The sequence below is a fragment of the Lissotriton helveticus genome, chromosome 6 (genome assembly GCF_964261635.1).
Source record: "Lissotriton helveticus chromosome 6, aLisHel1.1, whole genome shotgun sequence".
Lineage (NCBI taxonomy): Eukaryota > Metazoa > Chordata > Amphibia > Caudata > Salamandridae > Lissotriton > Lissotriton helveticus.
This window is the reverse complement of record NC_136067.1, coordinates 33,399,515-33,412,139: the sequence shown is the minus strand read 5'-3', so window position 1 is coordinate 33,412,139 and position 12,625 is coordinate 33,399,515. Positions and strand designations below refer to the sequence as shown.

Below are 12,625 nucleotides of genomic sequence, written 5' to 3'. Positions count from 1 at the left end.
AAATCGGTGGGTTTTTATCAGTGAATAATCAAAGTTTTTAACACAGTCCCCTGGGTCCAAAGAACTCTCCAAAAATAAGTTGTACAAGTGAAAATATCATATGTATACAGAACTTAAAAACTGAGCTGTCGTTGCACCTGGGTGAGGGTTACTCATGTTCTGTTACTGCCCAGTAGCTGGCAGTTATGGGTGCGCAGATGTGCAAGCTTCTGAAGTCGAGAATTGTATATGAGTGAGCCAGTTTTGCATCACCAAAGAGGGCCCCACCAGTCCCTGGGCCCCTGAAGAAGGTATTCTTAAAGTAAACGGTTCAATATAAAACTTGGTTTTTTTCTCAGCACCTTTGAATACTTAGGGCCTAATTTTGATCTCGGCTGACGGGTTACTCCGTCACAACAGTGATGGATATTCCATCCGTTGAAATATAAATCCCATAGGATACAATGTGATTTACATTCCGGAGGTTTTAAATTCCGGTGGATGGGATAACCGTCACCGTGGTGATGGAGTAACCCGTCCGCCGAGATCTAAATCAAGCCCTTGGTGTTTCTCACGGGTAATCGGTGATGCGCCAGTTTACCCAAGGTGGCCTAAACGCTCTGTCGGGTTGCACTGGGAACACGTCCTGCGCCTCATGTAGGGTCGCCATCCGTGTCTGCATTGATAGTTATGAGACAAAACTTTCTGAATTGACTAAAACAGCTTTTTGGTGACACCAAGAGCCTGCTGGACTTGTGGGTAGCCATCATGTGTCCCCTGGCTTTGACATTAACCCTTTGCATGCTGGTGACGTATCCACTCCGTCACCAGCCACGGACACGCTGTGCTAATGATGGAGTGGATCCGTCACGGCCAGGCTCCCGCACCTGCGCGGCATGAATTTCACGCCTGCGCTGAGCGTTCTATTGAGCGGGCGGGGCCGTGATGGAACCACTCCGTCACAAGCAAGGCGCGCCCGTGGCTCGTGACAGAGTGGTTCCTTCACGAGCATGGCGGCGCCGCACGGACCCCACTCCATCCAAGCGCCGCGGCGGAATTACCGCCGGGGCCAAGGGGTTAATGTACAGTCTGGTAGAGATGAGGAAAGATGGCTGAAGAGCGAGGAATCATTGGGTTCCTTGGATATGCTGCAGTATTTTTAACCATTACTTCCGGCAGCTGTCTCTATGGATGTCATTGTTTCTACCTTGGCAGGTTTGCGATGGTGAAGGACGCCGTCCGGCGCAGAGAGCTGGACCTCAGAGACTCATTGGTTCTGTCCGAATTTTTACAGAATGTGCAGAGGGAGGAGAAGTTGAGCCAGAGGAACATGACTCCGGTAAGGAACACGTCACGAGAAACTGATTTATACGTGTGAACAGCTGACAAACCGACCAGGTCCACACTGCCAGCTGCACCACAGACACTACGGGCCCGATTCACAGAACTAACTTAAGACAAAATCCTAACCTTACTACTTTTGGTATTCACAGAAGTTAGTATTTTTTCTTAAGTTTGTCTTAAGACAGACTTAAGACAGACTTAAGAGAAAATCCTAACTTAAGTCTGTCTTAAGTCTGTCTTAAGACAAACTTAAGACAAAATCCTAACTTCTGTGACTACCAAAAGTAGCAAGTTTAGGATTTTGTCTTAAATTAGTTCTGTGAATCAGGCTCAATATGCCCTATGACCTTATCTTCATTTCATACCACTGATGCCAGCTTCTCAAATGAAACCAGTGTCTTCTTTGTAAAATGGTTCTCTCTCTTTTACACTTAATATAAAACTCCAGTGCCCCATCCAGTATCCTACGTCATCACAATGCGAAGTTTCAAGGGTACTGAAATAATCTTTCAGTAGAATCCTACACCAGAGGGGCAGATCCTATAAGGGGTGAAGCATTTAACAATATATCTCTGTATTACACAAATAGTTTAGACTGAAAAAATTCTTCACACATTTAGCTCATGGTGTAAGTATACTCTGCATCTCTGTTTGTCATGAACACGTACACATGTCGCAATGTTGTCACCATGTGTGTCTCTTTATAGAAATCCTATATTATGGTGATAAAGTCAATGTCTGCCTTTCTTTTTCAAAGTGTAGGAAAAACAAACAGTTGAAGAGTTATTACTATTGGTTTAATAAAAAAGCATATTTTCAACATTTGTAAGAATTCTTCACTGCCATTGTGATTGTGAAAGCTCTTGGCATGTTTCAGATGTGGTAAGAAATTGTAACTTGCCTTCTTCGGGACAATTGTCCTTTGATTACACAGTTCATTGTACAATGAACTGTGTAATCAAGCTATTTACTGCAGTGCTTGCCACTGGTGAAGAAACACACTTTTTTTGTGCTTGGTCATTTTTTGATAATTATATCACCCCTGACTGAGTTGTGTTATAACATTCAGAGAAGGAGTGATTATGAGATAGGATGTTGCTGGTGTCCTGTGGAAAGTACAGTCTGGAGTGTCGCCTGGAGTGATGACGTTTGATCATGACAGGATGGTGCAGATTAGGGAGTTATTTCATCTTGGTCACCATTGACCACCAAAACCTGCAACTGCATCTGGAATTGTAGAATGTAGAGAGTGGTGGGTGACCTTTGGACATCCCGTTTGCTCCCTTTAATAGGGACTGACATATGTGCACCCTGCTTACTTTTTGAAGAAGGCAGAGTTGGAAGAAGTTTGGTGATCTCAGACAACTTGAATCTTGAAAACATTAAGGACAAGGGGCCCAATTCACAAAAGTGATCTGAGACAAAGTCCAAACTTTACAACTTTTGGTATTCACAACAGGCATTTAGGAGCAGTAAAGTTAGGAATCCTAACTTTACTCCTCCTAAATGCCTTTTGTGATTACCGAAAGTCGTAAAGTTTGGACTTTGTCTCAGATTACTTTTGTGAATCTGGCCCAAGGTTCTTCTTGTAATCTGTTACTACCTGACCGCGGACGCTGCTCTTTGTTGCTTGCCACCATGCCGTGTAACGTTTAAACAGTCACAGTGGACTACAACAGAACTGAAGGAGATGTAATTTGATGTTCTTTATCGTGAATACCTTTCCAAAATTGACCTAACGTTGACCTTTTTAAGCCCTGAAGAAGTCTCGTTTATGAGACGAAACGCGTTGGCTAAAAGAAAATCACTTGTGTTTCTGAAATTTATTGTTTGGATCAAGTAATAAAGAATATATTCCGATCACCAGTGGAGTCCGGACCTGTTCATTACACCATTTTTCTTTGGATTGATTTAATGTGAAAGGACTTATATGATAATTTTTGATGGGTGCTGATTCCCCAAAAAAGGTTCTTCTTGTAATCTAACTGGCGACCCCCCACAGGTCTAGGTTGTTTAGAAAGGTTTCAGTATCCAGCATGCACTTTATAGCTTCTAACAAAATACATGAACACCCCCAAACCCCCCCCCCCAAACAAACTCACCACCTCACCCCCTTGTGTTGTACCTCCGGTGAGGAGCTAAGATATTTCATGTGTTGAACTTGAACTAACCCCCTCTCGCACCTTTTTAAAGTATCCATTGAGTTCCTCGACTCTCCAAAGAGGACAAGGTAGGGCAACCGGAGGTGAGATCTTAGTAGCCAAAATATCCCTGATGCCAAGGAGGTGGGGGGTGCCCCGGAGCCTCGTCTTTTCCACACGGCATGTTTCGGGGTGCACAGATAGCCGCACACACAGAAACTCTCCAAGCTGTGTCTTAAAAAGAAAGCACACAGTCCCTTCCCAAACAAGACATGAATAGCCAACGCTGTGCTCCACCATCCTAACCACTGTTGCCAACCTAATAGGCTTCCCATTAATAGGGGCGAGGGCCAGATTGGGCAGCGGGCACCATGTTCTTTTTTGCATAGTAGGATTCCCAGCATTGTCTCCACCTCTGACTTGTGAAGCCCACGAGATCCACCCAGAATACCTTGACTTTGAGGTCAGGACAGGACCAATGGTCTGCACAATTCTGATTGCAATATTTTTCTTTCAGGCTGTGAGGCGGAGACTTGATTTTCGCGAGCCTTTGCGCCTTACGCCGACGAAGGAAGGGCAGAAGCAGGTGACTGGCGAGAACGTGGAAGAGATGGCCAGCCCGCTGGACGAGCTCCAGGAAGCGGTGGACATGCTGAACGATGCCGTCAAGGAGCGGGAGAGAGTCATGGCTGCCGAGAAGGAGTCCGGAAGCCTGGCGCATCTCGTATGTTTATAACCCGGTCAGGGGTGCATGACTTTGGAATGGTAGGGCTTAGCGGGTTACCCTTAGTCAAGGGGGGGATCCCTGGAGTCGAATAGTCTACTTCTTACACAGACCTTTCTTGTAATACAAGGAGAGGTCACAGTATATCATAGGTATTCAGACAAGCATAAGGATGGATTTCCACAAAGAAATAGTCTTGCTAAACAATCTAGATTTATTCGAATTGTATACAAATAGACAATAAAAACAAGATAAAATTCATCCAAAATAATTAAAAACCAAGATAACATATCCCGGTGGGTTAAGAATAATTATTAAACAATGTTACATCACCACAATATTATGATACACAATAAATGGAAAATCAATCAAGATACACAATAAATGGAAAAGCAATCAAGATATATTCACAGTAAACAACAAACAAAGCAAATTTACAATAAACCCCTCATATCTAAGTGGCCCACTTAATATTTCTGCCACTATATTTGACAAGATCCAATGGCCATAGACGGTTTAAATACTCTCTAGCTTTAGTGGAGAGACCTAATGCCCATCTGAAGCTCAATCTGGCCCTGGTTGGATTCTTTTGGATCAAAACAGTGCGTCGACGCGTTTCGGTGCTTGTCACTTGATATCGTAGCACCTTCCTCAGGACTTCTTGTTTCTGGGGTTTCAGGGAACGGATGAATATACCGTATCCTTGGTGCCGTATTGTGGGCGCTCAAAAAATGGGGTCTCCTTAAGGTCTCCCTCTTTTGGTGCTACACATATAGTCCTTGGTGCCCTTCTCTCTCTTGTAACCAAAAGCTCCTTTTGATGGGGTTCCTTGGTTGTTTAGTTGTCAGGCAACTGCCCACTTGTAGTGTATCTCAGATATTTTTAAAACTTGTTTAGAACGGGCATATGTAGTCATTCGTCTGCTGCTGAACTGGATATGTTCGTTATGTAGCTGATCGATCGCTTCTGCCTCGTTCCTGCACTTAGCGGGTTACCCACCTAAGGAACATGGAGTGGTTTTGGCTCCCTGGATAACTGACCAGTGATGCTAAAGTTCTGTCCCTTGTAGCAGCTCCTATAGGCCCATCATGCAGCAACATCTGAAGTCTGCACCAATCACAGTACGCGCTGCTGCCTTATACCTACCACACAAAAAGTAATAAACTTTGCAACAATTTGATGTCACAATAAATGGTCCTATCAGAAAAACTTAGTGTATCTGCAGAAAACAATACAAAATAGAACATACCTCTAAGCGAGCAGCTTATCTCAAATGATACCCACGTATGGGGTCATTTGAGAGCAGCTGCATGCTCTCTTTAGCTCTTTTGTGGGATACGACAGCTTATATGTACACACATGCTTCTGCCTGCACATCCCTTAACATTTTGCCCACATGGTCATTCCACTGGGCCATTATAAGTATGTTTTCCCCATTTAGAGATATTTTCAATCACAACAATGTACCTGTCTGCGCACGGTTTTGGTATTGCGCCCAGAAGATTTCCCAGGGGGCTCCTAAATGATTGTTCATCCCCTTTTGTGTTATTCTGTGAATAGGGTAATTGTCTTTCCTGTTACATTTGTCACTGTCTGTCATCATATAGACAGTTGGGGTGTTCCTTTGTTTTGTCCTGATGAAGACCCTTCTTTGATGTACAACTTACACTTCCTTTTGGTGTGTCGAAACGTCGATGACAAATTCTGACCCTGAATCACAGAGAGTTTGAACTGGACTATTGATTCTGTGAACTGAGTACCTAGCCATATCAATATATGCTCTCAGTGAACTCTGGTCCCTGACCAGGCTAGTCAAGAATCATTGTAGAATCATATTGAGTATTGAATTGTGGAATAATTCTATTTTATGTATTATACACTATTTGAAACATTGCACTAGCACCTTTGCACATATGCACGGATCACCTTTAGTGTTTTATCTTTATTGTCATTGTATGTCTTTTGGTATAAATCTTATATACATTGTTTTCTTTAGCTTATCTCTTCAGTGTGCTACAGATGATTTCATATGACAAGTCATTAATGAGGATATTTTGTATTGTTTTCTGCAGATACTATACGTTTTTCCAGCAGAACTATTTATTCTGATATCGATTATTACCCAGTTTCTGAGGAACACAGAGTTACCCCATTGGTCATAACTGCTTTGCCAACATTTACCATACTTTGTGCAAACTCCAGCAGGAAGCATCACCTGTGGTGCTGTCCTGGGGACTCAACCAGTAGACCTTGTACAAGAAATGAAATTGGACTCAGTCACAGTTGTGCCTCTATATATCATCAACCACCACAGGGGCAGCCCTAACCACCTGAACCAGGGGCTATCAGTATTTTATCCTTACAGCGGTTCAGAATGTACAACAATTACTAAACATATCATAACACATACAAAAGACAGAAAAATTGAAAAAGAATAAAAAATGAAAAATTTGGCCCGTATAAGAAACAATTATAGAAAAAAATATATGTATAATTATAAAAAAATATTATAGAAAAAATATATGTATAATTATAAAAAAAAAATTCAAAATTTATTCAGATTAAAATGTTACATAAAGCTCAAACCTATTGCCGGTTAAAAAAACAATTACAGTACATATAAAACCAGACAGGTGGCATACAAAACAATGTGCCCTCCTTAAGTTGAGGCCACAATAGCGTCGACGGCGTTACTGATACAAGCACTTATTTGGTTGTGCTTGTCCGCGACTCTACTGCGCGGAAATTGGTTGGTGAAAAGCTCAGTTAACTTATTGTCCTGAGGATGACCTTGTTTTAATGACAATGGTCGAAACGCCGTCAACGCTATTGTGGCCACAACTTAAGGAGGACACATTGTTTTGTTTATAGGAGTTCTTGTATGGATCTAGAACTCTTGTGTTTGTGTAACCTCTGTGTGTATGCCACCTGTCTGGTTTTATATGTACTGTAATTGTTTTTTGTACCGGCAATATGTCTGAGCTTTATGTAACATTTTAATCTGAATACATTTTGTATTTTTTTTTATAATTATACATATATTTTTTCTATAATAGTTTCTTATACGGGCCAAATTTTTCATTTCTTATTCTTTTTCAATTGTTCTGTCTTTTGTCTATATATGATGGCACACCGGAATTGTAGAACCAGTAATGGGGGTGCCATCTGTAGGGTACCCATGAAGAGCTGAAGGGTTAGCGGGTGAGCAGTGGGGTTTTGAGATCAGATGAGTGTGTTGGAGATGGACAATGTTGCCTCGACTGTCCTGCCGGATCATCTCCAGAAGAGTGTGATGGCCACATGGACATGTAGCGATGCCTGCTGTCTTCACGCTTTATGGGTAATCGCCCCCTTTGTTTTCTCACATGTCCCCCTCAGCTCTCCGATGTGTCCCAAAGGATATCCTCAGCTCAGAGCCTGGCGGAGGTTCTCGGCCAGGACATTGTGGAGACAGAGCGGGACTTTGCTGCGGTGAAGAGTGAGCTGGGCTTGGAAGGACTCCAAGGGCTGCAGGACAAGCAGAAGGAGTTGGAGGTGAGCTTCAGACATCTCCTGGAGTTGGGGTGACAGAGGGGGAGTTGAAAAGTCAGTGTACGTAGGTGTTCAGTGCGCAGGTTCTTTGAGTCGTATTTGTCTTTGAGAAATATAGCGATTCGTTGATAAAGCGGAGAGAAGGGAGAAGATGCGAAGGTCACACATGTTGTCTGGTAAATTAATGAGCAGTCATGGGGAAGTCAACCTTGCAGTATTGTGGGGTGGGAAATATTTATGTCAAGGAGCCACTTCAGGCATCTGTGCTTTGTAGAGGATCAATAGAGTGGCTGTGGGGTGCTAGTGACCAGGTGTGTGAGATCTGTGTGTGGCTACCACAAAATAACAGTGGTGGGGGCTGTGTAGAGGGTGCCGCATTGGGTTAGAAAATAGGCCAAGATACAGTTGAATGGTATGGAGGTCTGTTGTTCATGACGTCTGGTACAGTGGAACGTTTCGGTCATAATATGAGAATAGAAGGACTGCTTCAGGACAGAATTTTGGTGCACTTGCCAATCTGAGTATAGGTCTGAGGATTTGAAAAGAAGATGGAACTGAGTGGGGTGGAGCCAGCCCAGTGTCACCATCTGCTCTGCTGCGTTTCCATTAGAGAGCTTGGGGTGTCTAGGTGTGTATTTTACCTAGTGAGATTGGGAGCTGTGAGTCTAAGATTTCCAATAAACAGCTAATTGTACCCAGCCCCCTGCAGGTTACAGCCACCAGCCCCAATGAGATAGTTCAGGATGGTGGCAGTGTCTCCACCTTGTGGTGGTGTGCGTCGAACTGTATGTTGTGCTTGTGTGCTGCATGACATCAGGCAACATCCCCAGAATATGACAAGGAGGATGTGGACAACAACTTTAGTGGGACCGGACATTAGCTACTTCCAGGGCTCGAGTCGGGGGTACACGCGGGTGGACGGTGTCCACCCACTCTTTTCACAGGGTGGACCCCATCCACCCTGCCAAGAAGTTGAGCCCCACTCTAAAATATAGGTGGTTTTCTTTCTCAGTTTCGGAGGCATAAGAAGGAGTGAGTTGGAGCTTCTCAGCCTTCTGGATTGATCTGCTCTTACCAGTTTGTTGTTCAGGTAGTTGGGGGCCGGAGAGTGAAGGGTTTTGTGTGTGATGCAGGCCAGCTTGTAAATACACCTCCCTTCCATGGGAAGCCAGTTGAGGGAGTTGAGAGCTGGAGTGATGTGTTCAAATCTTTTTACTCCAGATATGAGTCGAGCGGCCATGTTCAACACTGTCCTTAGAGGGGCTAGGTGTGCTTTGGGAGTCCCTGTAAGGATGGCGTTCCCGTAGTCGATTTTAGAGAGAACTGGGGATTGAACTACTGTCTTGAGGTCATCATGTTGAAGACAAGGTTTTAATTTCTTGAGGTGTTTTAGTGAGAATAGAGCACTTTTTGCAGAGTTTTTGATGTGAGCCTCTATTGATAAGTTCTTGTCAAGGGTGATGCCTAGAGACTTAACTGAGTCGGATGGGACGAGGGGGCAGTTTAGGGCAACCCGATTCTTGAGCCACTCTTGGATTGGTCAGTGGTTGCTTTTTGGAGAGAATAGGATTAGTTCCATTTTATCTAGGTTGAGCTTTAAGTGGTTAGCGTTGAACCAAGTTTGTATCTCGGTTAGAGTGACATTGAGGTGTCGGATGTCGCTGGGAGACTTGATTTTGGAATAGATTTTGGTGTCGTCCGCATAAAGGTGGTAACTCACTCCAGCTTTTTTCAAGATGATCGTGAGGGGCTCCATGAAGAGATTGAAGAGGGATGGGGAGAGGATCGAGCCTTGCGGGACCCCAAGTGTGACTTTTGTTGGCTTCGTGATACAGGAGTTGATTTTAATTTGTTGCGAGCGGTGTTGAAGGAAGGAGGTGAACCATTTTAGTACTGTGCCATTGATGCCGGAACGCTTCAACAGGGTCTCCAGAAGAGCTGGATGGTTTACTGTGTTGAATGCCGCCGATAGGTCATTAAGGATGAGTAGGCAGGCATCACCTTCATCTAAAGCTTTGTGAATTTCGTCAGAGATGTTGAGCATAGTTGTTTCAGTGCTACAGCCTTTCCTGAATCCTGATTGAAATGTGTCGAGGAGGTTGAACTCATCGATGTGTTTGTCCAGTAGTGACAGCGGGCAGGGCTTTAACTCTGGCCTGGACTGAGGTGCCTCAGCAGAGCTGTGTGTGGGATCCAGTGCTGTGTGTGGGGTCCATTGTTACGTGTGGAGTCCAGTACTGGCACAGGCAGGACCGTAACTCCAGCCTCCGAACTCCAGAGCCTTTTAAAGTGTTTGGTAAAAACATCGATGCTGTGGGCCAGGGCCTGGGTGCGGTGCGCACCACTGCTGCTTGTATTCTCGTGAGTGAGAGACCGACATATGCACAACACATGTCAGTGTTTGCAGCCAGTGACGTCACTGGCAGGCCGAGGGTCTGGCTTCAGTGGGATCCAAGCCAAGTCCATGACCTCATTTTAAAACCTCACGCAGGCTCTGCGTGGATCAAAGTCCATGCCATGTGCACTGTCCTTACTCCAACCCAGGCCAGAGTGTGATTCACACGTGTGTGCATATTCACAAACGTGCACACGAGTGCTGAGTATAGAGTGAGGGCTTTCTCAAGAGCACTCTGCAGGAGACTACCTGACAAATGCAGTCATATCACTCGCTCACATACTCACTGCCAGTCTGTGAGGAGTACCTCCTGAGTACACTGTGAGTACTCACATGCATGTGAGTACTTAAGGAACTCGCCCTTGGAGAAAGGTGGACCTGTTTTAAATGCGCGTGACTGCCAGCGTGCTATAGGGCTTGCAGCGCTATCAGTATTTTAAAAAAATACCAGTTTTTTCATTTTTGTTAATTTTCGTTTTTTACCCCCTGATTTTAACTATCACCATTGCGTCCACACACCTGCACCATAATTGTGCCCCCACCGCTTCGTAGAGCGGAGTAAACACTCTAATTACCGGCTACTCGTGGCGTCTGGCCGCCATCTTGGGGGTGATTGAGACCTTCATTGTGCCACTCGCCTGAGCGCTCTAGTGCTCAGCCAAGCAGACCAGGTGAGCTTCTACTTAATGCTCACCCCTCTCGCGCAGCGGTGACGCGCAGCGGGGTCGCCTGACTCGAGCCTGAGTCAAGCCAGAGTCTGCCCATCTGCGCCCGTTAGCGCTAAGGAGGCGTGAGAGGCGGGAGACTCTGAGCAATTTAATGCTGTCCACCTGCAATTTCTCAGATTCAGGTATGTCACGTGACTTTCTGTTATCTTTCCAAGGGCCTCAAGTACCTTGTAATTGTGCCATACCTCCACAAAGTTGGCATGGCCCTGTTTGTTGTGCCCATTGTCATACGACATTAAGTCCTGACCTTTTAATGGAGACACCTTCAGACACTATTTTAGTGCGAGGTGGTTTAATTAATGCATGGTCGTTAGTGAAAAATGCTCAGAACATTTATGACCTTATCACCGAATCACATCTGGACTGGCTTTTGGTCACAGAAACGTGGCTAAAACCATGGTCTAATCCTGCCCTAGCTATAGCCCTGCCTCATAACTTCCTTATCCAGCGTTTGGATAGACATGGACAACGGGGAGGAGGTCTTGCAATTATCTATCGAAATACCTTTAAATGTTCCACCCAAGAATTGATAGAAATAAAAGAGGCAGAAGCACTAGTATTCTCCTTGGAAATCCATGATTCTTGTGTTTTTTCTGGGGTCCTTATCTATCGCCCCCCGGGTCCTCCTTCAAAATTTTTGGATACTGTAGGCGACGTGCTGAGTGACTTAACACTCAGGTTCTCCAACTTTTCTGTACTGGGTGACCTTAACCTACATCTTGAGTCCCCAAACGATCCTGGTGTTAGCTGCTTTATGGATACAATTGAAGTGCTGGGCCTTACTCTTGTGAACTGGGAACCCACCCACCAGGCAGGACATTTACTAGATTGTATCTGTTCCAATTACCCTAGCTTGATAGCCAAATCCCCTTGTCCTCAGGTATGGACAGATCATTTTTTAATCCCTTTTATTATAGTTGGGATTCTGAAACCCACCATAAACCCTTCAAAGTGTCATGATAAACTGCTTTTTAAAACCACTCCGGACTGGAAGTCACTGGCTAGCAGACCTGACATTATTGAGAAACTCAATAATAGTAGGCCAGTCCTGGTCGATCTTACCTCGACAGATACTCAGACCTTTTGTGACTGGATTGCTGGAGCGGGTACTTTGCTAAAATCATCTAGAGGTGATTACCTTAAACCCAGGAAGACAAAAAAGAATGCCCCTTGGTTCTCAACAACCTTAAAGCTTGAACTAAGCGAAGTTAAAACACTAGAACGGATGTGGCGTCGAAATTACGACACCGCTACACGTAACATCTATATAGCAGCGAGACGAAAGTACCATGCAGGAATAAAGTCAGCAAAAAAAATATACTATCTACAAGCCAAATCTACGGCAGGCCAGGAACAAAAAGCAATCTTTAAGATTGTTAAGGATTTCATGAATCCTTCAGCTCTATCGCAAGAGATTCCTCCATCGCAAGATCTCTGTAACGCGATATCTGATTATTTTGACAATAAAATCCTGGCTATCACGAAGACCTTTCCATCAGGAGCCACTGCAACGATGGGTGTTGAAGAGATAGTAGAGACAATATCTGCCCCCTGCTTTGAGGACTTCGCCCCAGTATCCTTGGAGGAAACTGCTAAAGCGATCTTAGCCAGTAAATCGGGATCCCCTTTCGATCCCTGTCCCCCCCCGGTGTTGCATCTTTTACTAGAGATGGTTAATCCAATGATCAATAAGATCATTAATTCCTCTCTAACCACGGCAAGTATCCCTAACGATTGGAAACTTGCAGCTGTTAAGCCTCTCCAAAAAAAGGCCCTTGCCGAC

The 12,625-nt window shown here is 44.5% G+C and overlaps 1 protein-coding gene across 1 annotated transcript in view; it reads left to right on the top strand.

The window, feature by feature from the left end:
• Positions 1–12,625, top strand: part of LOC144762155 (uncharacterized) — a 269,735-nt gene that overhangs the window by 131,050 nt on the left and 126,060 nt on the right. The window contains exons 17-19 of the mRNA XM_078647312.1: positions 1,195–1,318; positions 3,982–4,188; positions 7,567–7,722. Coding sequence (XP_078503438.1) covers positions 1,195–1,318; positions 3,982–4,188; positions 7,567–7,722 — 487 coding nt within the window. The remainder of the gene's footprint in view (positions 1–1,194; positions 1,319–3,981; positions 4,189–7,566; positions 7,723–12,625) is intronic.